General features: G+C 38.6%; 2 protein-coding genes across 3 annotated transcripts in view; one reads left to right on the forward strand and one right to left on the reverse strand.

Annotated features, from left to right (window-relative positions):
- Window positions 1-1805: 1805 nt before the first annotated feature.
- FAM210A (family with sequence similarity 210 member A) lies at window positions 1806-25127 on the reverse strand. Of its 2 annotated transcripts, XM_079784363.1 has the most exons (4): window positions 24921-25127; window positions 16149-16656; window positions 10434-10545; window positions 1807-7009 (listed from the first exon to the last, which is right to left on the reverse strand). In XM_079784363.1, the coding sequence occupies exons 2-4, from the start codon at window positions 16622-16624 to the stop codon at window positions 6776-6778; spliced, it is 822 nt and encodes a 273-aa protein (XP_079640489.1). In that variant the 5' UTR covers window positions 16625-16656; window positions 24921-25127; the 3' UTR covers window positions 1807-6775. The 2 variants fall into 2 exon arrangements, with proteins under 2 accessions (XP_079640490.1, XP_079640489.1); XM_079784364.1 differs by lacking the exon at window positions 24921-25127 and having other exon boundaries at window positions 1806-7009; window positions 16149-16653.
- A 151-nt stretch (window positions 25128-25278) lies between these two features.
- Window positions 25279-26359, forward strand: part of RNMT (RNA guanine-7 methyltransferase) — a 29812-nt gene continuing 28731 nt past the window's right edge. Inside the window, exon 1 of the mRNA XM_079784449.1 lies at window positions 25279-25323. The gene's annotated coding sequence lies outside the window, so the exon portion shown is untranslated. The remainder of the gene's footprint in view (window positions 25324-26359) is intronic.

A 26359-nucleotide genomic window follows, 5' to 3' on the forward strand; every position in this document is an offset into this window, starting at 1 on the left:
ACTGGAAGCTGATTTCCAAATTTCAGATCCAGCTCTCCTGTGCCTCCTTCAAGTAAAAATATTGGCCTACAATGACCCACTAGTGGCAAAATTCTATATAAAACCTCTCTAAGCTTGGGGTTTGACTCAAAACTATTAATCTAAAATGCTTCCAAAATAATGCAGTTGCTAAATGGTCTAGATTTCTCAACAAGTCGATTAGGTTTTGTGAACTGAAGTGTTTGATAATATTTTCAGCTTTTTTTTGGAAACTAAGACTTGTCCTTTATTTCTGAGAGGAATGCAAATTACCACCCACCATATCCTGCATCTTCTTCAACAGGGGAATAAAAAGTGCATGTTGGTGGAGCACCATGGCAACCGAGCCCTGTAATTCTATCTCTAGACAGAGCTGAAGGGCAGGCAGAGCCGGCATTTGAGGACTTCACAGACCTCACTTTTGGCTCTGAGCATAAGAGAACCAAAGTAGCCACTATTCTTAGAAAAGTAAAGCAACAGCGACAATTAAGTCACCGTATTAAGTGTCCAAAGAAAATATTGACTCAAATCCAATAAAACAGTCAAAATATGGGTTAATCATTGCAGAATCTCAAATCAAGTAGAGGTACATACAAGGTAATAACTGAGATATCTGTGTGTAGAGAAAATGCTGCTGTTTTTAATTCCAGTTTTAAGGAGTCTAATTGGCATAAGGAAAGATAAAGAACCAACATTGTTTCATGTCGTGCTTAAACTTTTATGTAATTATCATAACAAAAGGCTAACTTTCACTTGTACTTAACTAAAAAGTCAGGGAACAACTGCAGTTTCCTGCCCCACTCTTACGAAGAATGGGGTGCACGGATCTATCCACTAGAGGCGGAGAGAAAGAACTGGCGTGCCACCAATCAGGCATGCGCAATTGCAAACTTGCCTTCTTCTGTCTCACTTCAAATAGAGTATTTTTAGCACTTAAATTGGTCAAAATTCAAAACAGAGAAAGTTGTACAGAGGGAGGAAAAAGGAAAGAAAAAAGGTTCTATGCAATCCTCACTTTCACGCAGAATGAAGATACATTTTGAGCCCTAGCTCATTTGGCTCAGTGGATAGAGCGTTGGCCTGTGGACTGAAGGGTCCTGGGTTGGATTCCAGGCAAGGGCACATGCCTGGGTTGCGGGCTCGATCCCCAATTGGGGGCATGCAGGAAGCAGATCAGACTCTCTTTCATCATTGATGTTACTCTCTCCCTCTCTGAAATCAGTAAGAATATGTTGTTGTTTTTAAAACAAACAGGTATATTTTGATTTTGGCAGCATGTGGAACATCTCTTAACCATCCTAGGACTTCTGCTCTTATGGACCATGTGGTCCCAGAGAAAACAAAATGTGAAAGTGTCTATTTCATCTATTCTCCGCAAAGAGCAACTACATAGTCTGAGGTTGACTTGAGCAGCCTGTGTGCCTCCCCATGACGACTGTCCTAGTCAAGCGTCCAGAATAGAGGCTTCCTGTTCTACTCTGCCCTGAAGGATTCTGAAATCAAGATGCATTCTTCATACTAAGATTATTTTTTATAAAAATAGGCAGACAACTGTTACAAGATAATCATGATCTGTAATTATTATTGCTGGTGACTGTCACTGATGCATAGGGAAGAATGCAGCTTGATTTTCAAAGCCTAACCCTGAAGAAGCAAGACAATCAAAAACTTGTTTTGTCTAGTTATAATAAGCCAAATATGACACAGAAGTCACAAAGGGAAAATCTCACAGAGGAAAAAATATATCCAACTGGCCTGATTTAGCACTTCTCAAATATAACCTACAAGCTCAATGTGCAGGAGAAAGATCTTCCAAGCATCGGAGGGCCAGGGCAAAATGTATGGCTGATGAAGAATTCTGGGAAGGAGTAGGTGTTCTAGACTAGTGGTCGCCAACCTTTCGGACCTCACGGACCATCAGTGGTCCGTGGACCACCAGTTGGCAACTGCTGCTCGAAGGGTTTCCTTAAACCAGCGGTCGCCAACCTTTTGGACCTCACGGATCAGCAGTGGTCCACAGACCACTGGTTGGCGACCACTGTCCTAGCCCATTCAAATCTCTAAGGAAAGAAGAATGAAGTCTTGGGTCTGTTCAGGTTCATGATGCAGAATCTTTTGGGATCCCATTTAATACTAACTTGTTACATAACATACAGATGGACCAATAGAAACTGAACCAAGTTCACACTGCAGAATGAATAATTAAAAGTACCTACCTCTGGTTCTATAGCTTTCTGGTTCAGGAGGTTAAATTCAAAGGTGGCGGGGACCCACACTTTTCTACATGAACCCTCCTATGGTACTTGGGCACGTAGGCCAATATAATCCAATGCATTGTCGACCATGACACAGATAAAGTCAAGCAGTAAGCTTTTAATACTGAAAAATACTTCCAACCAACTTTGGTAACATTTAGTCTACTTTATTTTAGGCCTTGTGGAGACACAGTTTTGAAAATCTTAATTAAATGAAGGTCCCATTTTAAAAAAAACATGAACTGTAGCCAACAGAAGATATGTCTACATTACCATTAAAACAAGCATTTTTCAGAAAGAATCCTTTAATAATTCAGAAATGTGTATCTCACATATACATTTTGTAAAAATGGTATCATTTCAAACATGCTATGAAAGGTGCACATATTCTGCCTTATTTACCAAATCCCCTCCTGTCCATTTCATTAGCATCACCATGTTCTACAGTGGCCCGTGTACACTGTCCTAAAGATGGCCCGATCCTGTGGAAAGAACACAGGAAAAAGCTACATGGTTCTAATATACAACTTGCTTCTTTTCTTCAAGCACTTCTTCTGCCCAAACTATTAAGATCTTTTAAATTCCAGGAATTATCTTCTAAGATCACTGAAATAAGTCAGCCAATAGCTCATTTCATCCTGGAACACACAGGACTATACTAGTAGTAATATTTTTCATTTGTAAATAAATGGAGGGAGATTTTGTAAAAAAATAAATTGAAGACTACATTTGAAGGCATAATTTTATTATTTTCACTACTGGGAGGAAGGTAATCTTAGTATATACATTCCTTTTCTCCTTTCTTGAGGTCTGAAAACAGCACTTGTACGCAAAAGATTTCAGTAAAAGACATTTTTTGGTACTTTTAAAAGTTTGGCTTTGCTATTATCCTTGAATAAACTACATCTCTTAGCTAATCTTTTTCATTTCAATTGTTAATTTGCTGAGCAAACCCTTTTCATCCACTTTTTATATAAAGTTAAATCTCAGTCATAGCCCCTTGACTTTGTCAACACACCCTACTTAAATATAGACATGCAGATTAGCTGGGGAGCTGCTCTGCCTTGGAGCTCCCAGAATTTATGGGCAAAGGGTAAGGTTTATTATAAGTGAAATGGGGTTTATGATATGTATTGCAAACTATATATATTTATTCTCTATATAGCTTAACAATTTATTTAACTTCATACAACATATTAGAGGTGTCCCCTTTTAAGCTACTTGTAGTTTCCCGTAAAGACTAGGTTAGCAATATGCTAGCAACAGCATTTGACACGATACAAATATGTCTGATGCCAAATGTCAAAAGAACTTCTCCCATCTTCACAGAATTTTTGGGGGTGTTTTAAAATATATTTATTGCTTAGACGGTTTACTACAGAGCAGCTTTCTTCTCATTTTGAATTTGGAAGTTCTATACAACTGAATACAAAGAGGAACAAAGTACCAAAGCTAATATTGTGATTCTGCTCCTGTGGTATAAACCAGTTTTGTACAAACATGTAGAAGTAGTTTTTAAGTTCCCTTTAGAAAAATATGAATTCTATACATGTATTATTTTTTCTGTTTAATGCATGGTCTGAAATCACTAGGATCAACTTCTTTCTTGAAGAAAAGAGAGGAGACGAAAGAGACGAACAGAGGGTTGAAGGTAAGACGAATCTTTCTGAAATTGGCATCCCACTGTCACGTAGCTTCCTGGGGGTGGGCGTGGGGAGGGGCACTTGGAAAACAGCCCTTTGGATTTTTTGTTTTGTTTTCACGGCCAGTAGTTTCATTTAGTTATTGAACCTCAGCATTCTGTCCACAAATCAAAGAGAAAAACTTGTACGTCAAAAAACTTTTCAGAAAAAAAAAAAAGAAAAATATATAGTAAAAGCCAAGGGGAGAATCAAACAAAATGTATAAGAAACAAAAGAGCTGCACATGCAAACTAAGCTATGATTCAGAGTTTAAACAAATGACAAATTTCAGTTTAATATTGGGGGTAAGGGCAGCAGAACAACAAACAAATAATACATTTCTCCACCTCACTAATAAGACGTGGCAAGACATTACTGATTATGAGGGTACAGATGAAGGCTAAATAAAGCTTTAAATCAATAGTGATCATGGCGAGCCACAGCCCCAGCACAACGCCGGGAGATTACTGCTACACCTCACTACTGTGCAGAGTTACGTCATGGCCTCTCCAGAATGTTGTGAGTTTTAGTGCGGAGAGTTGCAAAGAAAAAGAAAACACTAGAAACCCCAAATAATAACTACAAAAATAACAACCACCGTCATAAAAAATTAAGGGATGCAAGAACTGGTTTTAACTAAGCAGACCACATTGGTACATAGTGATACAGAGACCACTGCTTCTGATGTATATTCAATAAATAAAACCTCATTTTGAAACTGGTTCAGATATCCCTAATACAGTTAAAAAGTATATATACCTCAACGTTTTACCTTTCACATTCAAAGAATATATATCTTCCTTTGAAGTCTGGGTGGTTGGATTTTGGCCAGCAGAAACTGGTGAGGAATTCAGAGAATTTTTTACTAGAGAATTTCAAAGCACTCATCAGCATCTCACTTTCTATAACTGAATAAATGCAACATAATTATGAAACTGGGTGGCAGCAAAACAAATGGACTGAACAAAAAGGTTGATACTCAAGAAAATCAAGTTTTAGTCTCAGGATTATTAGTACCTTCTAAGAACCCACAATTTATCCCCATTGGAAAAGATGTCCTGTGCAATGTGCACAGTGAAAGGAAATTGTTTTAGAAGAGTTCTATATAATGCAAGATATTAAAACATAAGGCAAAGTCTCAAGTGTTTAAAAAATTAGAATAAACAAGAAATTTGTTAATATCTTAGCATTTAATATCTGAAAATAGGTGAATTATTTAACAAACAGGCTAAAACTGTTAATTATATTTAGATTTGAAAATGTGCTGTCAATTTGAAATCGCAAGTTCCACTCTGCGTGAGGACTAAACATTCTCCTGATCAGCACGGCACCAGGCACACCAACGGCTCCTGGCCCTCCCCTCACTACTCTGCCCCACCCACAAAAGAAGCTCCAACCACAGCATATTCATTTACGAGGTTCCAATATAATGATTAAATGTATCAAATGTAAACATTCTTTTTCCTTTAAAGTACTTTCTAAATTTGGCCAAACTAAATATTAAATACAAAAACCTGCCAAATAGCAGTGATTTTTGCAGGATTCTGTCTGCTGGTCCCTCTGAAAATCTAAACAGACAATCTTAGGCAGACGCCATTCCCTCTTCCAAATATCAATTCAAGGGAGAGAAATGAAGTAAAAAGCAGTTAAAACAGATACAGACACCCTTAAACACACCCACACAATCATGACAACTTTCATATCTTGACAATGGTTGAATTTCATTCCAAGCAGATAATTTAATGATAGTTTTAGTATAAAAAATTTCAAATAAAATGCTCAAGCAAGGATTCAATATCAGGGAAAGAGCAGCAGCTACAATTTTAGAATTTATTCCATAATGAGATCACCATGAACTCTGGGAGAAGACATTAGGAGAAGACACCGGGAGAGAGCGCTGGCTTATGGAGACGAGACGTGCTAGTGGCAGGAGAGTGGGTCCGGTCCGTGACAACCTGGTGCCATTTTCCATTCTTCCAAAGCGGTATTTTCTTGAGAACCACAAACTTGAATCGCTGCTTAAGATCATCTGATTTCAACAATGAACTTACAGTATAATTACTTTCACTTTTCCTCTGAAAAATTAGTTGAAAAGGACACAAACAATTCATAGTTTTATGTTCTAGGTGAAAAGGTACTATGGCCATATATTTTTACTTTAAAAATTTGATTATGGCAAGTTTCAGGTAAAAATCATTTTTAAATAGTCAATTTTTTCATTTACATATAACCAATACATCTTATTTACATGAATGACTCAATTTTTATTCAATTTTCTTCATACAGAGGATATTATTTTAACTGGTATGTAACTGTTAAGCACTTTTTTTATAGAAACTCTATTCTCTTATTCATAGGCAGTTTTGATGATAAAAGTTTGTCTCCATACTGAGAATGAGAACTGAATACAGTTAAAACCTCAATGAATAACCTAAAGATGAAGACTAGTATTAACTTCCTGTCTAGGGCCACATCAGTTATTCAAGAAGTCAACTGCCTCATCTGCCTGAAGTATAGCTGCAACAAAACATAAGCAAGTATGCTTCTGAGGACCTTGAAAAAAAGAGTCTGAATCAGACATTAACACTGCTTAATGCTGCTATTGATGTGAAATTCTTATATTGGGTTCATTTTTTTCTTTTCAAAAAAGTTTTTTCTAGTGACACTTAATGTTAAAAAGGTTATCTTAGTTCTTTAACCCTCAGAGAACTGGCATAGTTAGGCAGCCAACCAAAAATATACTCAGGAGCGTGAATCTCTGTCCCTTGTCTCAAGAGGGTTATAGTGCAGGATCGTTTATAACCTCTTATATGAGACACCCTATTCCACTTTTTTTTTGAAAGAAACCTTTCCTTTGGTTTCTTGTAATTTTTCAGTGAGTTTATCCTTCGTTTCTCCCATTTTCTCTGTGAGAAGCTCCTTTGTCTCTTCCATCTTATCCTGTAGATACTCCTTCACAGGAGGCGGTGTTGACATGTAGCCGCGACTCCGCAGATACTTCACAGTGAAGGAGGTTCCCCCCAAAGTCACGGTATATCGGGCAGGTGTTGCAATCTGAAGGAAAAGAGCAAACAGGCAGATCAATGCCTGATTATGACTATCGTCACAGGCAGAAACCATTTGAAATTACTTTATTGCTTTACAATGCTAATGAAGTGGTATTCTATGTGGTTCTCCCTCCTAACAAGGGGTGCTTCCTCTGTAAACTCACTTTATAAATATTTGTTACTCAGACACTGACCCAGGATTATAGAATGTTCATTGTGGCAGCAAAGTCTATGACCACGTGCTAGTGAACCTGGGCAAGGGGTAGGAGGGGCGATTCGCTGGGAGATCAGAGAGGGCTCAGGACCACTACCAACAACAAAGGTACACAGGTCTCTATTGCTTAAAACCCCGCCCACCCACAGACAGTATCTAGAACTAAACTAGAACCAAACTACTTTAGATCGTGAGAGGCAAGTGTGGGCCAAATGTTTCTTCGTGACTGAATTTAGCTTCGTTTCACTTCCAAATCTTTCCTTTGACTTTTCCAGGCCTTATACTCCTTCCTCATTACCATCTGCCCTGGGTCTGGAATCCCAACCAGAACCTCCCTGAGACCAAGTGGTAAAATGGTACATGTGTTGCAGACATGCACAGGTTTAACTCTGATCAGGGACGTAAGAGCCAAAACTAAATAGTAGACAAACTGGTCAAAGAGAATCTTAAAAGCAGAGAGTCTGTATCACACTCGGAGGCTCTTGTATTAAAATTCAGAATCGTATCTCTAGGGTACCGGACACCAAAGGTCTTTGAAAGAGCTGCGTGTGCTATCTCCAACTTTCTTCTTCATTTTCTCTTGAACTTAGTCTAACCAAGCTTTCCTTCACCCCACCCCCTCCACAAAAACTGCTGTCATTGCCGAGCAGAGTTCCATGAACCCCGAGAACCACCTGAGGCTGCTTTTCGGTGCACGTCCTCCGCTTTTCTTTTCTCCACCCACCTCATTCCCTTGGCGGTCTTACACAGTTTTGTCTGTACTACCATCTATGTGTTGATGATTCTTAAATTTAAATTTTCAGACCCAGCCTTATCCCTAAACTCCAGTATATACAACCACCTACTCGTTTCCACCTGGATGTCTAACAGGATCTCAAATGTCATCTGTTCAAAACTGGCTCTTGATGGTCAATGGTCCCACTCTAAACCTCTCCTCTCAAAGTTGTCTACACCTCAGGAAAGGACAACTGTATTCTTCAGTTGCTCAGGCCCAAAACCTGTTGGATAGTTTCAAAATATATCCAGAATCCACCTATTTCTTACGGCCTCTCCTGCTACCACCTTGGTCTTAGCCACCATCAGCTCTCACCTAGACCATTGCATTAACCTCCTGGCAGGCCTTCGGGCTTCTACCCTTGCCATGTTTTCAATACAGCAGCTAAAGTGATTTTGTTAAAGAAGTCAGATGCTCAAAATTGCCCACGGACTTTCCATCTGATCCAGAGTGCTCACAACAGCCTGGCAGGCTGCCCTGATGTGGTCCCTCTTTTGCCTGTGGCCCTGCTCCCTCTTTCCAGCTACATTGGTTCCTCCTGTTCCCTCACATACTCCAGGTATCCTGCTGCCTCAGGACCTTGTACGTGGGTTTCCCCTGCTTGAAACATTCTTCTCCCCTACAGCTGCTTAACTCTCTCACCTTCTTGTAACCCACCTGAAAAACACCAAGCCACAACACAAATACACCCCCCATCACTGGTGTGTTCTTTCTTCTTAGCACTTACCATCCAAATATATTGTGTGTTTTTTTTTAACTTTCCCTTCTTTGTCTTTCTAACCGCCTCCCACCACTAGAATATAAGCTTCACAAGAGCAGGTATTCTGTGCCATTTTATTTAATTACAGTATCCCCAGTACCTAGAATTGGCACTTGGCACACAGTAGAGGCCCAACAAGTTTTAAGCAACTCAACCAATGGTGCATTTCAAGGACAGTACAAGGGGATTATGTGTGTGTCCTAGCCAAGGCCACAAGGTCATACTCTCAGGTGTTTTTTTTGTTTTTTTTTCATCTATGTCACAACTCTTTGGGGCTTTGCCTTATCAAAGCAGTAAATCTCAGTGTTTGTTGCTCTACTTAAAACTGTGGGTTACAGTAAATATTCAAGAGAATCCCCCTCCACATTTCCCACTTTGCACAGGAACAGTGAACGAGAAGAAAAACTGCTAACTCAATCTAAACCCAACAAACATGCATTGAGCATCAATTTGCCTGCAAAGCACAATACCAAGCACACAGAAAACACAAAGAAAAAGAAGACATGATTCTAAATTCCTGGGCACTAATAATCAAATAAAGAAAACAAACTTTAAAAAATAAAAGTAGGGCCCTAGCTGGTTTGGTTCAGTGGATAGAGCATGGGCCTGCAGACTGAAGGGTCCTGGGTTCGATTCAGGTCAAGGGCACATGCGCGGGTTGCAGGCTTGATCCCCAGTAGGGGGCATGCAGGAGGCAGCCAATCAATGATTCTCTCATCATTGATCCTTTTATCTCTCTCTCCCTCTCCCTTGATTTATTAAGGTTAAATTATGTCCACAAAAGCTATAAACTTGATAATTTATGTATTTAATAAATTTTAATGTTGAAAAACTTGGCAATTAAGCTTAGCTTGCTAGTCAAAATTATAATAAAAGAGGAAATCTCTCAAGATTTCAGAGGATTCTAATAAGGATGACAGAATAAAATAACTTTAGTTTTGAATACTATTATAAAACCATAATTTTAAGTATTTTTATATAATAAAAGTAAAATAACATCTAGTTTCCAAATGCTTTGTTTCCTTTCTTAGTATGAAGCTACAAAGAACCTCATAATTATTTGTCAATAGAGAAAAATGGGATTAATATGGCTTAATTTCACAATGAGTCTCCTCTTCTGAAAAAAAGACCCACAGGTGTAGAAATATTTATAAAGATGTCACTGTCTAAATCCAGAAAAGTTATAAAGTCTATGAACTTCTAAAATAAAACATACACAACATCTAACAACTAGGTCTAATTAGGTTTATCATATAAAACAACTTGCATTAAACTTTATATTTTACTTATTAAGAAGATGAACTATTTATAAACAGTAAAATAAATGCTAAATTTCATTTACAAGTCAGGTGGCATGCAAATCTCTGAATAAGAAAAATTAATATACTATATATAGGAAAAATGTAAAAAAAATGACTTGTACCCTAGAAATTCAGAAGTTTTACATGTGATCACAGCAGGTTATGAATGATCTACCTATTTTCAAGGCACTCTTCCTAAACCATCATTTTATTTATACTTAAAATTTTAAACTTTATTAGACATGTAAGAGATGAAATGCAATATTTTAAAAAAAGAACCATTATCAAAAAGAACTATTGGGTGCTAACATTGAATTTTCTGGGGAACTGAGCAGGTCATTGGTTAAGTGTGAGGAGTAATTAATTTCTAATAGTACCTACCTTAAACAAGGCATATGCTGTTAGGGCATTTCCACTCTGGGAATTTTTCAAAATGTTTACTATGCTGTCAGGTAACCCAATAAGCTCTAGAAAAGGAATGACATTCACTCCTCTAAGAAAGAAACAAAAAGTAATTTATATATATATACATACACACACACACACACACACACACATTTTAGGGATAAATAGTTTCAAAAGATTATCTGAAAACACCAAAAACAAATTTTGTTTAAAAGTCAGTTCTATATTATCAAGCACTTTAATGTCACTCTAAACGAACAATATGTACACAAACACCAGTGTTGTATTATAGCTTACTGTGTGCAACTTCTGCATTTAACATTCAAAAAAAATAAAAGCATTTATCAGAGAAAAATTATTAACTTTATGTAACCTAGGAGAAAAGGGTCAGAATCACTTACCTGACCTTAGTTTTCTCAACTAAATACCACTTCATTAGTTAGAATGCTCCAACTCAAACTTCAGGATCTAAGATTTTTTACCTCTAGTATTACATGCCAAACTATAATATTATTGTAAAAGCAAGTTATATAACATTACTTACTATATTACTATGCAAAGAATAAATGATTCTAATGACTTGAATAAATTAATTGATGAAAACTTCAATTATCCTAAAAGGGTGCTTCTATGCTATTAGCAGGTGAACTGAATAGGCAGGTGAACAATTACCATAAATTACAACACATTTTTGGAGGGAGGGAGAGAAGACAGAGAATGTCTCTAATCTGAGCTGATAAGCCCTAATTTATTTGTAGTTTTTCTGATTATCAATATTTTATTACATTGGCACGTGCATGCATTTGCAGATATTGAGACCCTTCACCTCTAAATCAGAACAAGGCTCTTGTTCTGTGATTCTCCTACATTAACATAAAATTTCCTGAATTGGTCTAGTATGTCCCTTAATGCTGTCCTGTCATGTCTCTCTGGTCTCCCTTTCTCTGGAAATGCTTCCCAGGACTTTCTGGCGAGGAGGAAGGCAGCATGTCTTTCTTGACACTGAGATTTTTTAAGCTTTCAGTCCAGTTGCATGGTAGACTATCCCTGAACTTGGATTTGTCTGATTGTTTCCTCATGATTAGATTCTGGTTAAATGTTTTTCAAAAGGAAAACTGCACAGTTGGTTCTGCACAGTTCATTTTGGTGCATCAACAGGAGCCACATAATGGTAGTCTGTTCCATCACCGATGTTAAGTTTGATTCTTGGTTAAGGTAGGGTCCACAGATTGTTCCACGGTACACATACTCTATCTCTTTGTAATTCAGAAAAAAATTGCCTGGATTCATTATTATTATGGTAGTTGCAAAATCCTAATTTATTTTTAGTATTAAAAAATAACTTGGTAACTGGGGAAAAGTTGTCCCTCTCAATGATTTCATTATAATACTAAGAAACCAGGGATTACTCAATAGATATGGCTGAACATCATCAAGAAAAATTACCTAGGGGGAGGTAAGAGATCAACCAAAGGACTTGTATGCATGCATATAAGCATAACCAATGGACTTAAGACATTGGGAGGGGGGAGAGGGCATGTGCCGGGGGTGGGGGTAGGGGTAGGGGGGTAGCAGAGGCTGGGGGAAGGTAAATTTGGGGGAAAAAAAGAAAAGGAGACATATGTACTACTATTTGTAATACTTTAAACAATAAAAAAAAAGAAAAATTACCTATCATCTACAAAAGAAAACCAGATAACTGAAGTAATCTTTAAAGAGTTTAAGGAAGATGTCAATTACAAATCCAATCTGGTTTCTTCTATCTCTACCATCAGTTCTATTAAAAACCTCTTTCTTAGAATCCTATTAAAGCAAGACTTAGTATCATAAAGACTATTCTATGCATCTAATAGTTACTATGTACAGTAACATCCTACCACAACATGCTAATTACCTTCCAGTGCCAATAAAATTATAAAATTACTCCATTAATCATTTTCTAGTTCAGACTAAGCCCAGAATGTAAAATCTACATATTTAACAGAAATCATAAAGGGGGAAAAAGACAAATATTTGGCCAAATATAATACAAAATGGGGTGATTAAAAAAATAAAAACTACCATAATAATAACCTCAGACACCTTGCATATGTATCCTTTGTAAAATATAGAAACAAGCACCTCATTCCACTTATTTCTAAAATACTGATTTGATGACTTGGCTTTATTAAAAAAAAAAACCACCTTTCATTTTCTTTGGAATTGCTAAGTATGAAGTATTAATGAAGGTTTGATTCAAATAATAATATCCATTTTTTGAAACTTTTAATTCTGAACTTCCCACAGCCTGACAAAAATCTCTGCTTCACAAACTGCCAGCTTTATGGATGTTTCTAGTGATGCAGAAACACACCAGGGCAAAGGCATATTCAGTCTGAATAAAGTGCAGTAAAAATCAGTCAGGATTTTTCCTCAGAGTGAATCTGTAGCTTTAGGAACCTGAGGCCAAAACATGAAGCATCTAAACATAGGAACAAAACCATCATCACAGAGCTACATTTGACCAAACAGAAGACTTCTGGTTAGAAGACATAATATATCTGCAAGTTTTTGCCAGATAGGAGGGACAACAAAGCTTAGTTTAAAATAAAATCCATTACCATGCACAATTTAGATCTCCCCGAAATAAAATGTTTCAAAAGCCTGAGATCTTGATCACTGAGTTAACTAAATAAAGAATGGCATTTTGCTTTATGGTGACTAGTAAGGCAGCATGCTGGTTGTCAGAGTGACTAAAACAAACATTGGTCAGTAATGCAATGTGACTTCTAATGCCCATCCTTCAAGTTACAAATTATTTTTTCTTCTTTCTTTTAATAGTAAGTAGGCAACAAGCTAAAACTAGAATAAAATAAAGCCAGCTTCTTGTCAGTTAAATTAAAAAACAAAACACCTGTATTTAATACAATCAACTCCAATCTATATATATAAAAGCCTAAGCAACCGAACGACCAGTCGACTGGTCACTATGACAGAGACTGACCACCAGAGGGAAGACACTCAATGCAGGAGCTGCCCCCTGGTGGTCAGTGCGCTCCCACAGCCAACCTCCTGGACGGGCCAACCTCCCGCGGCCCGACTGTCGGCCAGGCCGAGGGACCCCACCCGTGCACGAATCCGTGCACTGGGCCTCTAGTTTTATAATAAAACCATCTCACAATGAAAGATAAATTGCCATTTGAACATATCTTAAGTCCTTATGTTTTTTAAGTATTACTTGCGATAAGATCTTACTAGAACAAATCAAATTTCAACTCCTGCAGTATTACAGATTCAGTAAAAACATTAAGGACTATGCTGGGAAGCAACAAACCCTACAAAATACAAATTTTTAGCTATGAGATGCTATAACAGAATTGGACCAGTAGTCATAGCTGAGCAGTAGTGGTGGGTCTGGCACACAGATTTCGCCCGCTGGCAAATAGCCAACAGACAAGTTCTGATGGGGAATGGGGTGTGATTTTTAAAGTAGACAGTCTTATCACCATGCTTACACACAAACATTCTGCAGAAAAGAGGGGGAAGGATAAAACTAAGAGAGGTGCATTCCACAGGGGATGGCAGAATGTCACAACTGCCTCAGGTGCCAGATAGCAATGAAAAAAACCCTTAAGAATAACTATTATCACTAGGTTATTTGGGGTCCGATTGTTTAGTTATAGAAATCTTTAACTCAAGAAGGAAGAATAAAGGAAACAAAAGTACTCTTTAATAGTCCAAATGAGATTATCATATTCAATTAATTAGAAATTTAGATATCTGCCTCTAATGCCAGGAGACTGAATGCTTATGAAGGGCAACCCAAGGAAGGCAGAAGAAACATGTATTACTCATGTTATCTTCCACAGAACTGAATCAGAAAAATCCTCGATGGCTCAAAAAAGAAAATTTAAGATGTAAAAAGCCATTAATTAAGTATAAAAACTGAATGCCTATAATAACTTTTATGCAAAATGGTATACACTTTTATTCTCTGCTAATAAATAAGGGCAGTTTCAAAGACTTCTATAAAAATTATCCATGTCTAGAAAATGTCATTAATAAGCAAAGAGAGAATTCCATAAAGTGTACATACAAGGACCTCCTGAGAAAAAAAACAAAAACATTAAAGAAAATAATACATAATAAAGATATAATTAAATAACAAAAACACAATGGAGAGAAAGCTATGAAGAGAAACAAAAAAGCATCAATTACACAAGGTTAAAAAAATCCTTTTATAACTTTTATAAAAATATATCTCTAATCCCCTGTTTCCCAAGAATAAGTATAATCTTAATTCCATCATCCTTTAATTTAGTAAATAATAAGCTTTCTCCAAGGAGTGAGCTTCATAAACAAAACTACCACATTTTATTAATACCTTATTTATCAAGTAAGTAAATATAACCAAACACTAAAAATCAATGGACTTTTGGAAAGTGTAAAATAATTCTAATCCCATTAGAAGAGTTTACTAAAATGTCAAAATGGTCTCCATTGTGCTGTCATCACTGCCTTCAGGACAATGAGCTCACTGGGCTTGGTCAGGACCAGATCAGTACTTTTCTTGTTCAAAGGAACAGGGACAGGTTGGTACCCACTGGGTTTGCTTGAGGAAGAAACAAACTGGAAATTATTGGGAAGCAGTTCTATGTGTATTCTTGCTCCTAAAACAGTGTGAATAATAGAACTTACCTTAAAAGAAAGGAACAGTACTTAACAAGAAAGGACATTTAGAAATTCTATGTTTTACAATATTAGCAGGCTAGGCCTACTAAATTAAGTTTTTTGAAAAAGTTTATTTTATTGAGGTAAGAACACTTAACATGAGATCTATCCTCTTAACAAAATTTTAAATGTACATGAAATTAACTTCTGTTAAGAATAAAAGGTATTACATTGACATTTGTCAGATATGAGTAACGTTAAAACATAAGTCTGCAATTTGCTCAAGTTTGTGTCTATAACAGCCAGAATTTTGCAAAAATATCTTAGAATTTTCCACTAAAATCATACACATGGAAAAATAATAGATGTCTTTTTACATTTATGAACACTTTAAGAAATATATAAGTACAAAATTATGGTGCTGCTAAATTTCTGAAATATGATTTTATCTCTGTGCTACTCTAAATGTTTATAGGAGGTGAACACAGTGACTAAGAGCATGAGCTTTGACATCAGATTCTCAGTTATTCTAGGAAAAACTAAGTTATTCTGGCTTATTCTTAAAATCTGTTTTCTCATTATTAAGATGGGAATAATTGCACTACCTGCTTCATATGATTGCTGTGAGGATTAAATGAGATAATACAGTTAAAAAATTTAGCAATGCCTGATGTACACAGGAAGCAAATGTTGATTATTATTAAAGTGTGACAAGGTTATGAAAAGTAGTCATTCTCTATCACAATTAAAGACATTAAAGCATTTAAGTACACTTAAGATTAACAGACTGAGGAATCTCAGAGGGAAGGCAAGGGTAAGGGGATAGGTGGGGAGAGATTAACCAGATAATTTATATGCATATATGTATACCCATGGACACAGACAACAGTGTGGTGAAGGCCCGGGGTGGGGGAAGGATGGGTGGAGGGGGTTAAAGGGGAAAAAAAGGGGACATCTGTAATATTTCCAACAATAATTTTTTTAAAAAGATTAAACATTTTGATAAAATAGGGAAAGATGCTCAACCAAGCAAAAACTTACTTTATGGCTGCATAATAAAATGTTCCAAACCAAACACTAGAAGTTATTAGATGCACTGGAATCAACACTTTTCCATACTGTCTAAAAGTTCTCTTAAATCGCTGATAAAGGCTAATAGATTTGTCTTGAAAAGGATCAGGGTCTTCCTTTTTTTCTGAAGGCGTTCCTGGAGATGTGGTATTGGATGACATAACCCTCTTAGAGGAAGTATCTTGCCCCCACTGTTTATAATGAAGAACCCCCAGTTGGGATGAAGGAGCATCGAATGGCTTCCTTTCCTTTGCAGTGCACTGGGCAGCAGATAAATGCAGCCATTGTTTTTGAGGGACCTGTACCAAAACTACTCTGGATTCAGCTGTATACAAAAGTAATGGTCCCTTTATATATTGACAGTGTCCAAAAAGACCAGCTTTATGTGGGTCCATGCATGTCCTATGTGCCAGTTGGAATACAGTCCTTGGTACATTCCATTGCATTTTGAAGAATGGTGATGGATGGATTTCAGCTTCTATAGAGAATAGATTTAAAAATTAGATTATATAGATTCCCATTTTAAACTAATCTACTTAAAAACAAGTCATTAATTATTAGGAAGTAAAAGAAAAGACATTGCTACTAAATCCATGAAATTAATGTTATGGTATACAGTTGTAACATAATGAAATTTTAAAATCTCATTAAAATACATCATTTAAATATGACAGAGTAAATGAATCTAGCAGACATCATGGAGGGTAATGTTTTGAAGTGATTTTATTACTACAAAATGGATATTTGTAGAGCTCTACTATTCTACAAAGAAGCAGTATAGTATAATGGAAATAAGTCTTAAGATCTGGAAGCAAAAGATCTGGGCCCTAACATTATGGGGACATAATTCCATGCAATTCCCTATTAGATAACAAGCCCACGTCCACTAGTAAAATGATTACTTCACAGGTTATTATAGGAATTCTGATGTAAACATACTTTTGTAAATTAACAAGCATCATATAAGTGTTAGTTATTACAAATGTTAAGATCTGATGAGTAGTTATCAGTATCCTTTATCCTATAATGCCTTTAGACTAAATTATATAAAACTGTAAATCACATGTTATTGGCTGGTGAGAAGAGAGATGGACTTTTCCAGATATCTATAACTTTTTGTCAGGAAAGTTAAAATGTAATTTTAAAAGAACATGGGCTTTGGAATAAAATGTACCCAACAGAGTTAATAGTGGTATTATTTTGAGAAAATTAGTTGGCCTCTCTAGATACAGGTTTCCCCACTGGTATGATAGAATTTTAGTATGTATTACTATATAGCAAATCAGTTCCCCTCTCTTGGCATCAGGAAGTGCCACTAACCCCTAATCTCCACCCTATCCCATACTTGTTAACTTACTACTTCTGATAATACATTGAGAATAGATGATCTTACTTTTTTAAATTGTATACTAAACAAGAGTCAATGAGAATTCAGTTAGCACCCCAATAAATCAGCACTCCAATAAATACAGCTACATTTTACACAAATATCTGTTATCTCAGTACAAACTATTATCAAATAAAATCATCCACTAATGAATTGTTCCTATAAAATTAATACCCTGACTTACCCCTCCCTAATTAATAATTAACATCAGCTCCTATCAGGCTCTCACAGATCATCGAACAACACAATGCAAATGAGTTGCGAAATGAAATTGTAAATGTCTCAAAATTAGCAGGCTCCCAGGAAGTCTTAAAAGGTGATACTAGAAATTGCTACAGACAAAAGCAAAGTCAAAGTCAAGTAACAGTCTGAAGAATCAGACTATTTAACAACCAACATGAAAAGCTACAGGTGCTTCAAATAAAGAATATTAAATGAGTAAGAAAGGCCAAACAGAAACAGATTAAGCCCTTAATTATTTTTACAAAACTAACTTATTCTGAAAGCCAAACATGCTAAAAAGGCTCCTGCCTTAAGAACTATGCACTTGATATTTCCTCTGCTAGGAAGTCTTTTCAAGTTAGCCTGGCTAATTTGCTTCCCACAAGTCTTTGTTCAATGGCACCAGCTCCCTGATGCCTCCTTTGTCCATTCTATTTAAAATGGCAACACTGCTCCCAATCCCCTCCCTTCCAGCCCTGACATCCATCCCTATCTTCCTTACCTTGCTCTATTTGTTTCTTTTTCATAGCACTTATCTTATAACATCCTATATAATTTTCTTACTTATTGTGTTTACAACTTATGGTCCACAAGGACAGTTTTTTGTTTTGTTTTGTTTTTCCTGGTTAGTTTACTGCTGCACCCCAGGCCCCTAAAACAAAGGCTTGGGGGCACATAGGAGGCACTCAATAAATATTTGTTTAATAATTCAATAAAGCCAACCCCCTCTTCCCTTTAAAAATGAGCCAAAGTTATGAGGAGTGAATTTTCTCACCTTTAGCCTTCCCCCTTCCAGAGTTACCTGCATCCACACCCATCCAAGAATCCATTAACTTCTTCCTCAGAAAATAAAACTGTCCCTACATTCAAATGCTAGTCCTCCACTTGTATTTTATGCTAACTTCTTCCTGTTTTAGATTCTGCTCAACTACAAGTTCCTTGTTTGTTTATTTATTTATTTTTACTGCTATTCTTGTTCCTGTACTGCAACTGCCCTCCGCTCTGGGTTCTTTCCCTTCAGTATATTGATATACCATTAAGAAATAGGTCCCTTTGTAATATCTGCCCAATTTCCAATTGTCCTCACTACATTCTAGGATCCCCAGATCAGTAGAAGCAGTCCCTGCTATAATTCCTGACCCACAGAGAAGAGCAATCATAGAACTCTTCACAGATCACCAAGTGTGCTGGGGCTCCTCTCACAGAGTTACTTCTCAAAATCATGGTGAAATCACCCCCAAAGGTGGGTGAGCAGGTCTTACATGATAAATCCCCTCTATCATCCCAGTCTCCCTTAGATTCTTTCTTTTATAGTATACCAAGGCAGGTCTGGCATTTTAACTTCATTTAGCATAGGTCACCTTTGGTCCATCTTCCAGCCAAACAACCAAACTGTTAGAGCCCTTTCTAAACACCGCCCCTCCTCCCCCCTCCATCAGATGTAACAGTGAATACAGAATCTCTGCTTAGTGGTCCTGCATCAATAAATTCAGCCTGATCTAACTTTATGTTTCTTTCACGAGTATTCCACACTTTTGATACCCATCCCCACACATATTCCCCAGAGATCTATCTGTGGCATTTAAAAAAAGAAATCAGTCTTTAAGAGTGCAGCACACCTCTTCATGGGTCACACTTTGCAGCTGACCCTTGGAGGCCTGCTGAGACTGAAGCAAGGAAGAGGGGTAGGGGCAGTTCTTGAGAATCAGCAATATCTTGCAAGGCCATTACCTCAGGAAAGGCCATTACAGGTTCTTCAGTCAAAGCATGTTAACTTCCTCAAACAGGTGGCAAAAAAGACTGATCAAAATTTAGGGGCTCAGTACCCTATTCCAGATTTGAGGATCATATTCCTTCCCAATCAATGCCCTCATTTTAACAGCAGACACACTGTTAGATTGAGAATTCATTTTGCATTATAATTCAGCCACTTTGCAGGATGAGGCTCTGGGTTTGGTTTTCAGCAATCTCAGCTCTGTAGCTGGGGGGGGGGGGGGGGGGGGGTGTTACTTTAGAGAGGACACAAAAACTTTCAAGACTTGAGCTCATCCTTTTCTTTCCCCACTTTTCCCAACACAGTTAGGAGCAACCAGTCAATCTCATTAGACTTGTTAATTTGACAAAAAATGTTTTTAGTCATCAAACACATAGTCATCCAGAACCCTGTCTTTGCCCTAGCCATTTTGGCTCAGTGGATAGAGCCTTGGCCCTCAGACTGAAGGGTCCTGAGGGTTTTGATACCCAGTCAAGGGCACGGAAGGACCCTGGCTGCAGGCTCTATCCCGCATGCAGAAGGCAACTAGTCGATGTGTGTCTCTCTCACATCGATGCTTCTCTCAGTGTCCCTCACCCTCCCTTTCACTCTCTCTAAAATTCAATGGAAAAATACCCTCCAGTGAGGATTATCAAACAAACAAACAAAAAAACCAGAACCATGTCTTTTGTAAGTAGCAGTATCCAATGGTGATATTCTGTGTATCTCTATTGCCACCTCAGACCTTGGACTATCAGTGCCCTTTACCACTGGTAGCCATTACTGCCTTTAAATCTAATCAGATTTGGGAACCAATTACAGAAAACCATAACCAATTCAGATAACTCATTCTTTTAAAACAAATTTTTAAAAATTTATTTTAGAGACAGGAAGGGGGAGAGAAAAAAACATGGATTTTTGTTCCACTTATTTATGCATTCATTGGTTGATTCTTGTATGTGACATGACTGGGGATCGAACCTACACAGATAACTCATTCTTTTTTAAGGTTTTTATTGATTTGAGAGAGAGAGGAAGGGAGAGGGAGAGAAACATTGATATGAGTAAGAAACAGATTGGATGCCTCTTGTAGGCACCCAACAAGGGATGGAACTCCAAACCTGGGCATGTGCCCTGACCTGGAATCAAACCTATGACCTTTCAGTGCATGGGAGGACACTCAACCAACTGAGCTACATTGGCCAGTGTGGTAACTCAGTCTTAAGATTCTGTTCCTCTAGAGCAAGCATGTCAAACTCAAAGGCTAACACAGGCCAAATAAACAAGGTTTAAGTTTATGTGGGCTGAAAAAAACAAAAGCTTCAATTTTCATAGAAACATAGGTTTATTTTGATAGAGACATGCTGAATACAAAGGGCTGAAATAAATGAGTGATCGTTAACATAACATAATAGAACTCTTTTTTCAAAATATATTTTTATTGATTTCATAAAGGAAGGGAGAGGGAGAGAGAGAAACATCAATGATGAGAGAGAATCAATGAGTTGGCTGCCTCCTGCACGTTCCACACTGGGGATCGAGCCTGCAATCCGGGCATGTGCCCTTGGCCGGAATTGAACCCGGGACATTCAGTCCGCAGGCCAACACTCTGTCCACTGAGCCAAACTGGCTAGGACAAATAATAGAACATTTTAATAAAAATTATTATTTTTTTCTTGAACATTAACTTACCAGACACTGAATAACTGCACAAATTAATAAGTGTAACGTAAATAAACCTATTTTTCTTGTTCTCTGAAAGCGAAATATTTCCTGTTGCGCACACCAAACAAGTCAGTCCAAGACTAATGACGTGACAATCGGCTGCTAAAATATTCGCTGCTAGTATTGGTGGAGAGAAATGGTGTTCCTGCGTGTAAGGCAAATGAATGCAATATGATTATAGTAATCAGTCATTAGCGAACGTTGTAGTTCATTATTAATAATTATGTACAACAGGATATTGTAAAAATTAAGTTACAAAATTTTTATTAAATCATTTCTTATGTACCATTATATTGGCTTGGCCGCAAAAATATTCGTTGTGGGCCGCATGCGGCCTGCGGACCTGAGTTTGACCTGCTTGTTCTAGAATCACTCTAGTTACCAAAATCTGACACAGATAGGGTTCTCAAAAAATACAGCACTAATAGGAAAAAATATATACATATATATATCTAGCTCTCTTCATAAAAATATTTCTATCTATTAGAAATCTATTAGATTATTTACCAGATGGATAAATACAGATTTCTTTGAAGGAACTAGCTCATACACTTGTGGGGCTAGTAACTCTGAAAATGTGTAGGCAGATTTGAAGGCTAGAAACACAAGCAGAAATCGATGCTGCAATATATATTTTTTAAAATATACTTTTATTTATGTCAGAGAGTAAGGGAGAGGGAGAGATAAAAACATCAATGATGAAAGAGAATCATTTATCGGCTGCCTCCTGCATGCATCCTACCAGGGACTGAGCCCACATCTCAGGCATGTGCCCTGACCAGGAATTGAACCTGTGACCTCTTGGTTCCTAGGTTGACGCTTAACCAGAGCCAAGCTGACCAGGCAATACTGAAATCTTAAGAATTTTTTCTTCTTGAGACACTTCAGTTTGAAATTAAGTCCTTCAATTGATTTTATAAGATCCACCCACATTATTGAGGGTAATCTCCTTTACTTAAGTCAATTGATTTTAGATGTTAATCACATCTTCAAAATACCATCACAATGACACTTAGATTAGTGTTTGATTAAGTAACTAGGTACTATAGCCTAGTTAACATATAAAACGAATCTCTACACATAATAAACTTAGAGATTTCTCAACCAATCTTACTTTCAACTTTTAAACCTTTTAAACAAGACTATCTTATGTGACCCAAAAGGCAGTAAAATTTTAGTAGGGGCACTTTGTGAGTGGACTGGAGACAGTCCTTCCTCCAAGACTTTTTAGAGAAACAAACTTTCCATAAACCACCTCTCTTTCCAACCTCCAAGAACATCATTCTTAGGAAGCTACAACATTGTATCTACATTTTAAAAACTGTGTTTATATTTCAAAAATGTGATCTTCGCTCGGGTAGGTTTTGCTCAGTGGTTCAAGAGTGTCAGAGTGCTGATGGAAGGGTCGTGGATTCGATTTCCCTGTCAAGGCATGCACCTAGGTTGCAGGTTTTATCTGGGGCCTGGTTGGATCATGTGCGGGAGGCAACCAATCAATGTGTCTTTCTCACATCAATGTTTCTCTTTTTCTCTCTCCATCACACCTTTCCTCTCTCTCTAAAAATCAATGGAAAAAAATATCCTCTGGTGAGGATTAAAAAAAAAAAATGTGATCTTCGACTCTACAGCAGCAATTACACTTTAAAATGCAAGTCAGAGTGTTCTAACTTTGAAAACTAATGACTTAAAAAGCGGAATGGTAACTACTAAATCAGTTGCTTGCCTTTACTCTAACCAGAAAACTTACAAATTGCTACTTCATTTCTTTCACTGATAAAATATAATTCAAACCAGGAGAAATCTAAACCAGGTGGTGTGAGTGGGTGAATAGTGAGCCAAATAATCAAAACAGCACATAAAGCAATCTTAAAATGGGTTCAAATAATTCGTCTGAACTTTTATAACAAGTTGATTTTTAAAGAACTTTCTTGGCAATTCATTCATTCAATTAGCAAGCACCACTGTGTGCCAGGCACTATTAAAGACATTCAGGTTAAATCCCTGAACAAAATGATGATCATGTCTTGGGGGATCTTATCCAACTATTTTTTCTCTGAACATTAAACATCAAGCATTAAGAATTATCAAAATATTTTCTGAAAATCAACTATTTGTCAGCCAATTTCTAGTTCTGAGTTTGGCATTCTAAGCAGGTACTGTTTCATTATTAGCATGGAGTCTGGTCTTCGGAGCTAGACCGCCTAGGTCCAAATCCTAGTTCCACTAATTCCCAAATGCACAACCTTGGCCAAGTTATTTAACCTTCATCTTTAACACAAAAATAACCATAACTATCCCACTGGATTATGTAAGAATCGAATGAGTTCAAATGTGTAAAGCACTTAATCTGGCTGTCACACAGAAGGTACTAAAATATTACCTATTTTATTTTTAATTCAATTTCCAGAAAAACAGATATTATACATGTAATAATGGGAAAAATAACACCAACAATAACTTTCAAAACACTTTTATCTGGCCCATTTACTCCCTCCATTATTACTACTCTCAGGAGTTCTTCTATTCTCAATTGAATTGACATGACTTCCAGTTGAGCTTTATAAAAACTACAAAACGTGAGCTCTACATATCTCATGCACATCAGTCCATGGTGGAGTTTGTGTAAACACATAGGAAGAAGCTTTTAATCTAATAAGAAAATTAAAAAAAAATTTCCCCCTAAAATTATTTATGTTAAAAATAGGCCTCATTCATTCTTGGTCCAAAGTTTATAATGCCCACATTTTAAAAGTGACAGGGCTGTAAAGGAAGTACATGCTGCGAATGTTGCCTTCCCCAAAGCGAAGTCTAATAAAACACACTTTCAAAGCTGCTTTTAAAGGGATTAATTTTGGTAAAGTATAATTCAAGATGGACTGCAAATGTGATCACGTTCTGACTTATACCATTAAGGTGGGGAGGTGCTGAGGCACAATAAAGTTAATATGTACACACGTCAATCATCTTAGCCCGCGGGTTCGGTTTTGACCCCAGTCTCCAATTGAGGGCCCTCAACTATGGAGCTTTCGGGTTTCAGTACAGTAGTAGGTGGCTTCGACTCTCCGGTGCAAAGCTGGGGATGGATGAACAAAGAAAGTGCTGTCTCCCCCAACCATCCCATAGCCAAGTCCAGACAACGTAGACTACCGCGCTATGAGGCTTTTCTCTAGACGAGGTTTGGGCTGCCCCTTTCTCCAGAATCTCACAGCCCAGAAAGGCCTCCCTGGAGGGAGGTATGGTGCCACTTCCCAAATACGGCGATAGGGAATGATCTGCCAATCCCTAAGGAGAAGTAAGATGTTGACCATTCTCTAAGACAACTCCGTCAACGGGGGCGCTCAGACCCCTCCTCGGCAGGCTTCCGAGGAAGGGAAGAGCAGAGGGTGCAGAGTTACAGAGCAGAAAGCTAAAAACAGTCCCAAAGGCAGATTTGCAAGGACACTGGACCGACAGAGAAGGGCGGGGGTGACCTCTTTCGGCCGCGGCGGGTGGTGGGGCGGGCAAGTCTGGATCCCCGCAGGTGGATCTCGGCCACAGCCCGAGGAGCCGGGCAGGGGTCGGGTTCGCGCCCCGGGTCTGCTCCCCAGGGCGCACCGGGTTGAAGGTGCCCTCTTCACCCCTCCCGCTGCCCTTAAAGGTCTTGGGCCCAGGCTACCTCTTCGGACGTTGAGGCCGCCGCCGCTTCCCGCCGCACAGGCCGGACGACAGCTCCTCCGAGGCCACAGCGGTGTCACTCAACAGAGCGATCCGGCCCAGCGTGGGTCAGGATGCTGGAACCCGCCGCGCTCAGGTGGACGCTCGCCTCCCACCACCCCTAGCCCCACCAGCCGCGCCCACTAGCAACGTGCAAGCGACTGCTCGACCCGCCGGTGCGTTCCGGAGCACGCCGCTGCGCGCAGCACGACGGGACTTGTAGTTTCGGCGCGAAGGTCGCGCGTCACTCCACTCTCGGCCGAGAGCGACGTCACGTGACCAGCGCCCTCCCCGGAAGTGGCGTAACTACACAAGCGTGGCGCGGCTCGCCGCTTCCGCAAACAGAACCGTGTGTGGCTGGATGGGTGAGTGTGCTGCTGGGACTGCGGCCCCTTCTTTTCTTTGTCTTTGGGTCCTCCGCCGCCATCAAGGTGGAAGGGGCACTGCGACTCCCGAGATGAGCTCGCTTTGTCTTAGCCCCGTGCCTTCTGTACCCTTCGCGAGGGGGTTATGGTGCCCTCAGCGCGGAGCAAAATGGGCAGTACTTGTGGGAGCCGGTGGGCGCTCTGGCTCCTCCAGACCTAGCGAGTCCGGGTCCCGAGAAGCCCGAGGAGCAGCCTTAGGCCGCTCTTCATGGTCGGCCGGAAAGTGTGGGAGTGTCAGATACAAAGTAGCGTGTGTGTACCTTGAGCGGCGAACCCGAAACCTGAGCCGGAGGCTTGGTTGAAGAGCTAGGCCGCGTCAGTGACGGAAGAGGGTGAACTTGGCTGAAAAGTTCCCTTCTCGCCTTGTCGCGACTTCTTGGGCCCTCGAGTTGACCCGGACTGGCTGGCGGGTCGGGACGGAGAGCTTACCCCGATTGAGCATAAGCCCGGCGGTCCCAGCCCTATGCTCGGTGGTGGTCTGTGGAACTGAAATGACGGAGACGGCTTGCATTAAAGGTGCCTGGAAAAGCCCGGTCCGAATGTCTGGTCATTTCATTGCTTCTCCAACTCGATGTCAGTGGACTCTTCCGTAAACTCCTTCCTCCAGGATTCTGAAGGGCAACACTCTTGGATTTGGAGTCTATTCATTATTACACTTGGACAGTCGATTCTCACCTATTTCTGCCATCGTTTGGAATTTTTTTGTCATTTATTCTGACCGAATTGATTGTGTTAATGGCATCTCATTTGTGGAAGTAGAGTTGCATATATAAACTTCACACCTATTCCCAATATAAATTTCAGGCGTTAGTTACAGCTAAAGAGGATAAATCACATTGGTTTATTTCCATTTAAAACCTATTTCTGTTCTTTATTAGGAGAGAGGAGATGATAGGGGTTTGATAATTTGGAGGCCAGTTTTACTAGATAATCATTTTAAGTAATCATTCTGAAAATTACTTTTTTGGGTGTTGTT

This window comes from Cnephaeus nilssonii (assembly GCF_951640355.1).
Source record: "Cnephaeus nilssonii genome assembly, chromosome: 11".
Classification (NCBI taxonomy): domain Eukaryota; kingdom Metazoa; phylum Chordata; class Mammalia; order Chiroptera; family Vespertilionidae; genus Cnephaeus; species Cnephaeus nilssonii.

Excerpts from the sequence above, each read along its gene's own strand:
- FAM210A (XM_079784364.1), bottom strand. The coding sequence starts at position 16,624 with ATGCAATGGAATGTACCAAGGACTGTATTCCAACTGGCACATAGGACA. Across the intron at positions 10,546-16,148 it reads TTTTATTATGCAGCCATAAA|AGGAGTGAATGTCATTCCTT; the intron begins GTAAGTTTTTGC and ends TTTCTTTCTTAG. Across the intron at positions 7,010-10,433 it reads CAGCATATGCCTTGTTTAAG|ATTGCAACACCTGCCCGATA; the intron begins GTAGGTACTATT and ends CTTTTCCTTCAG.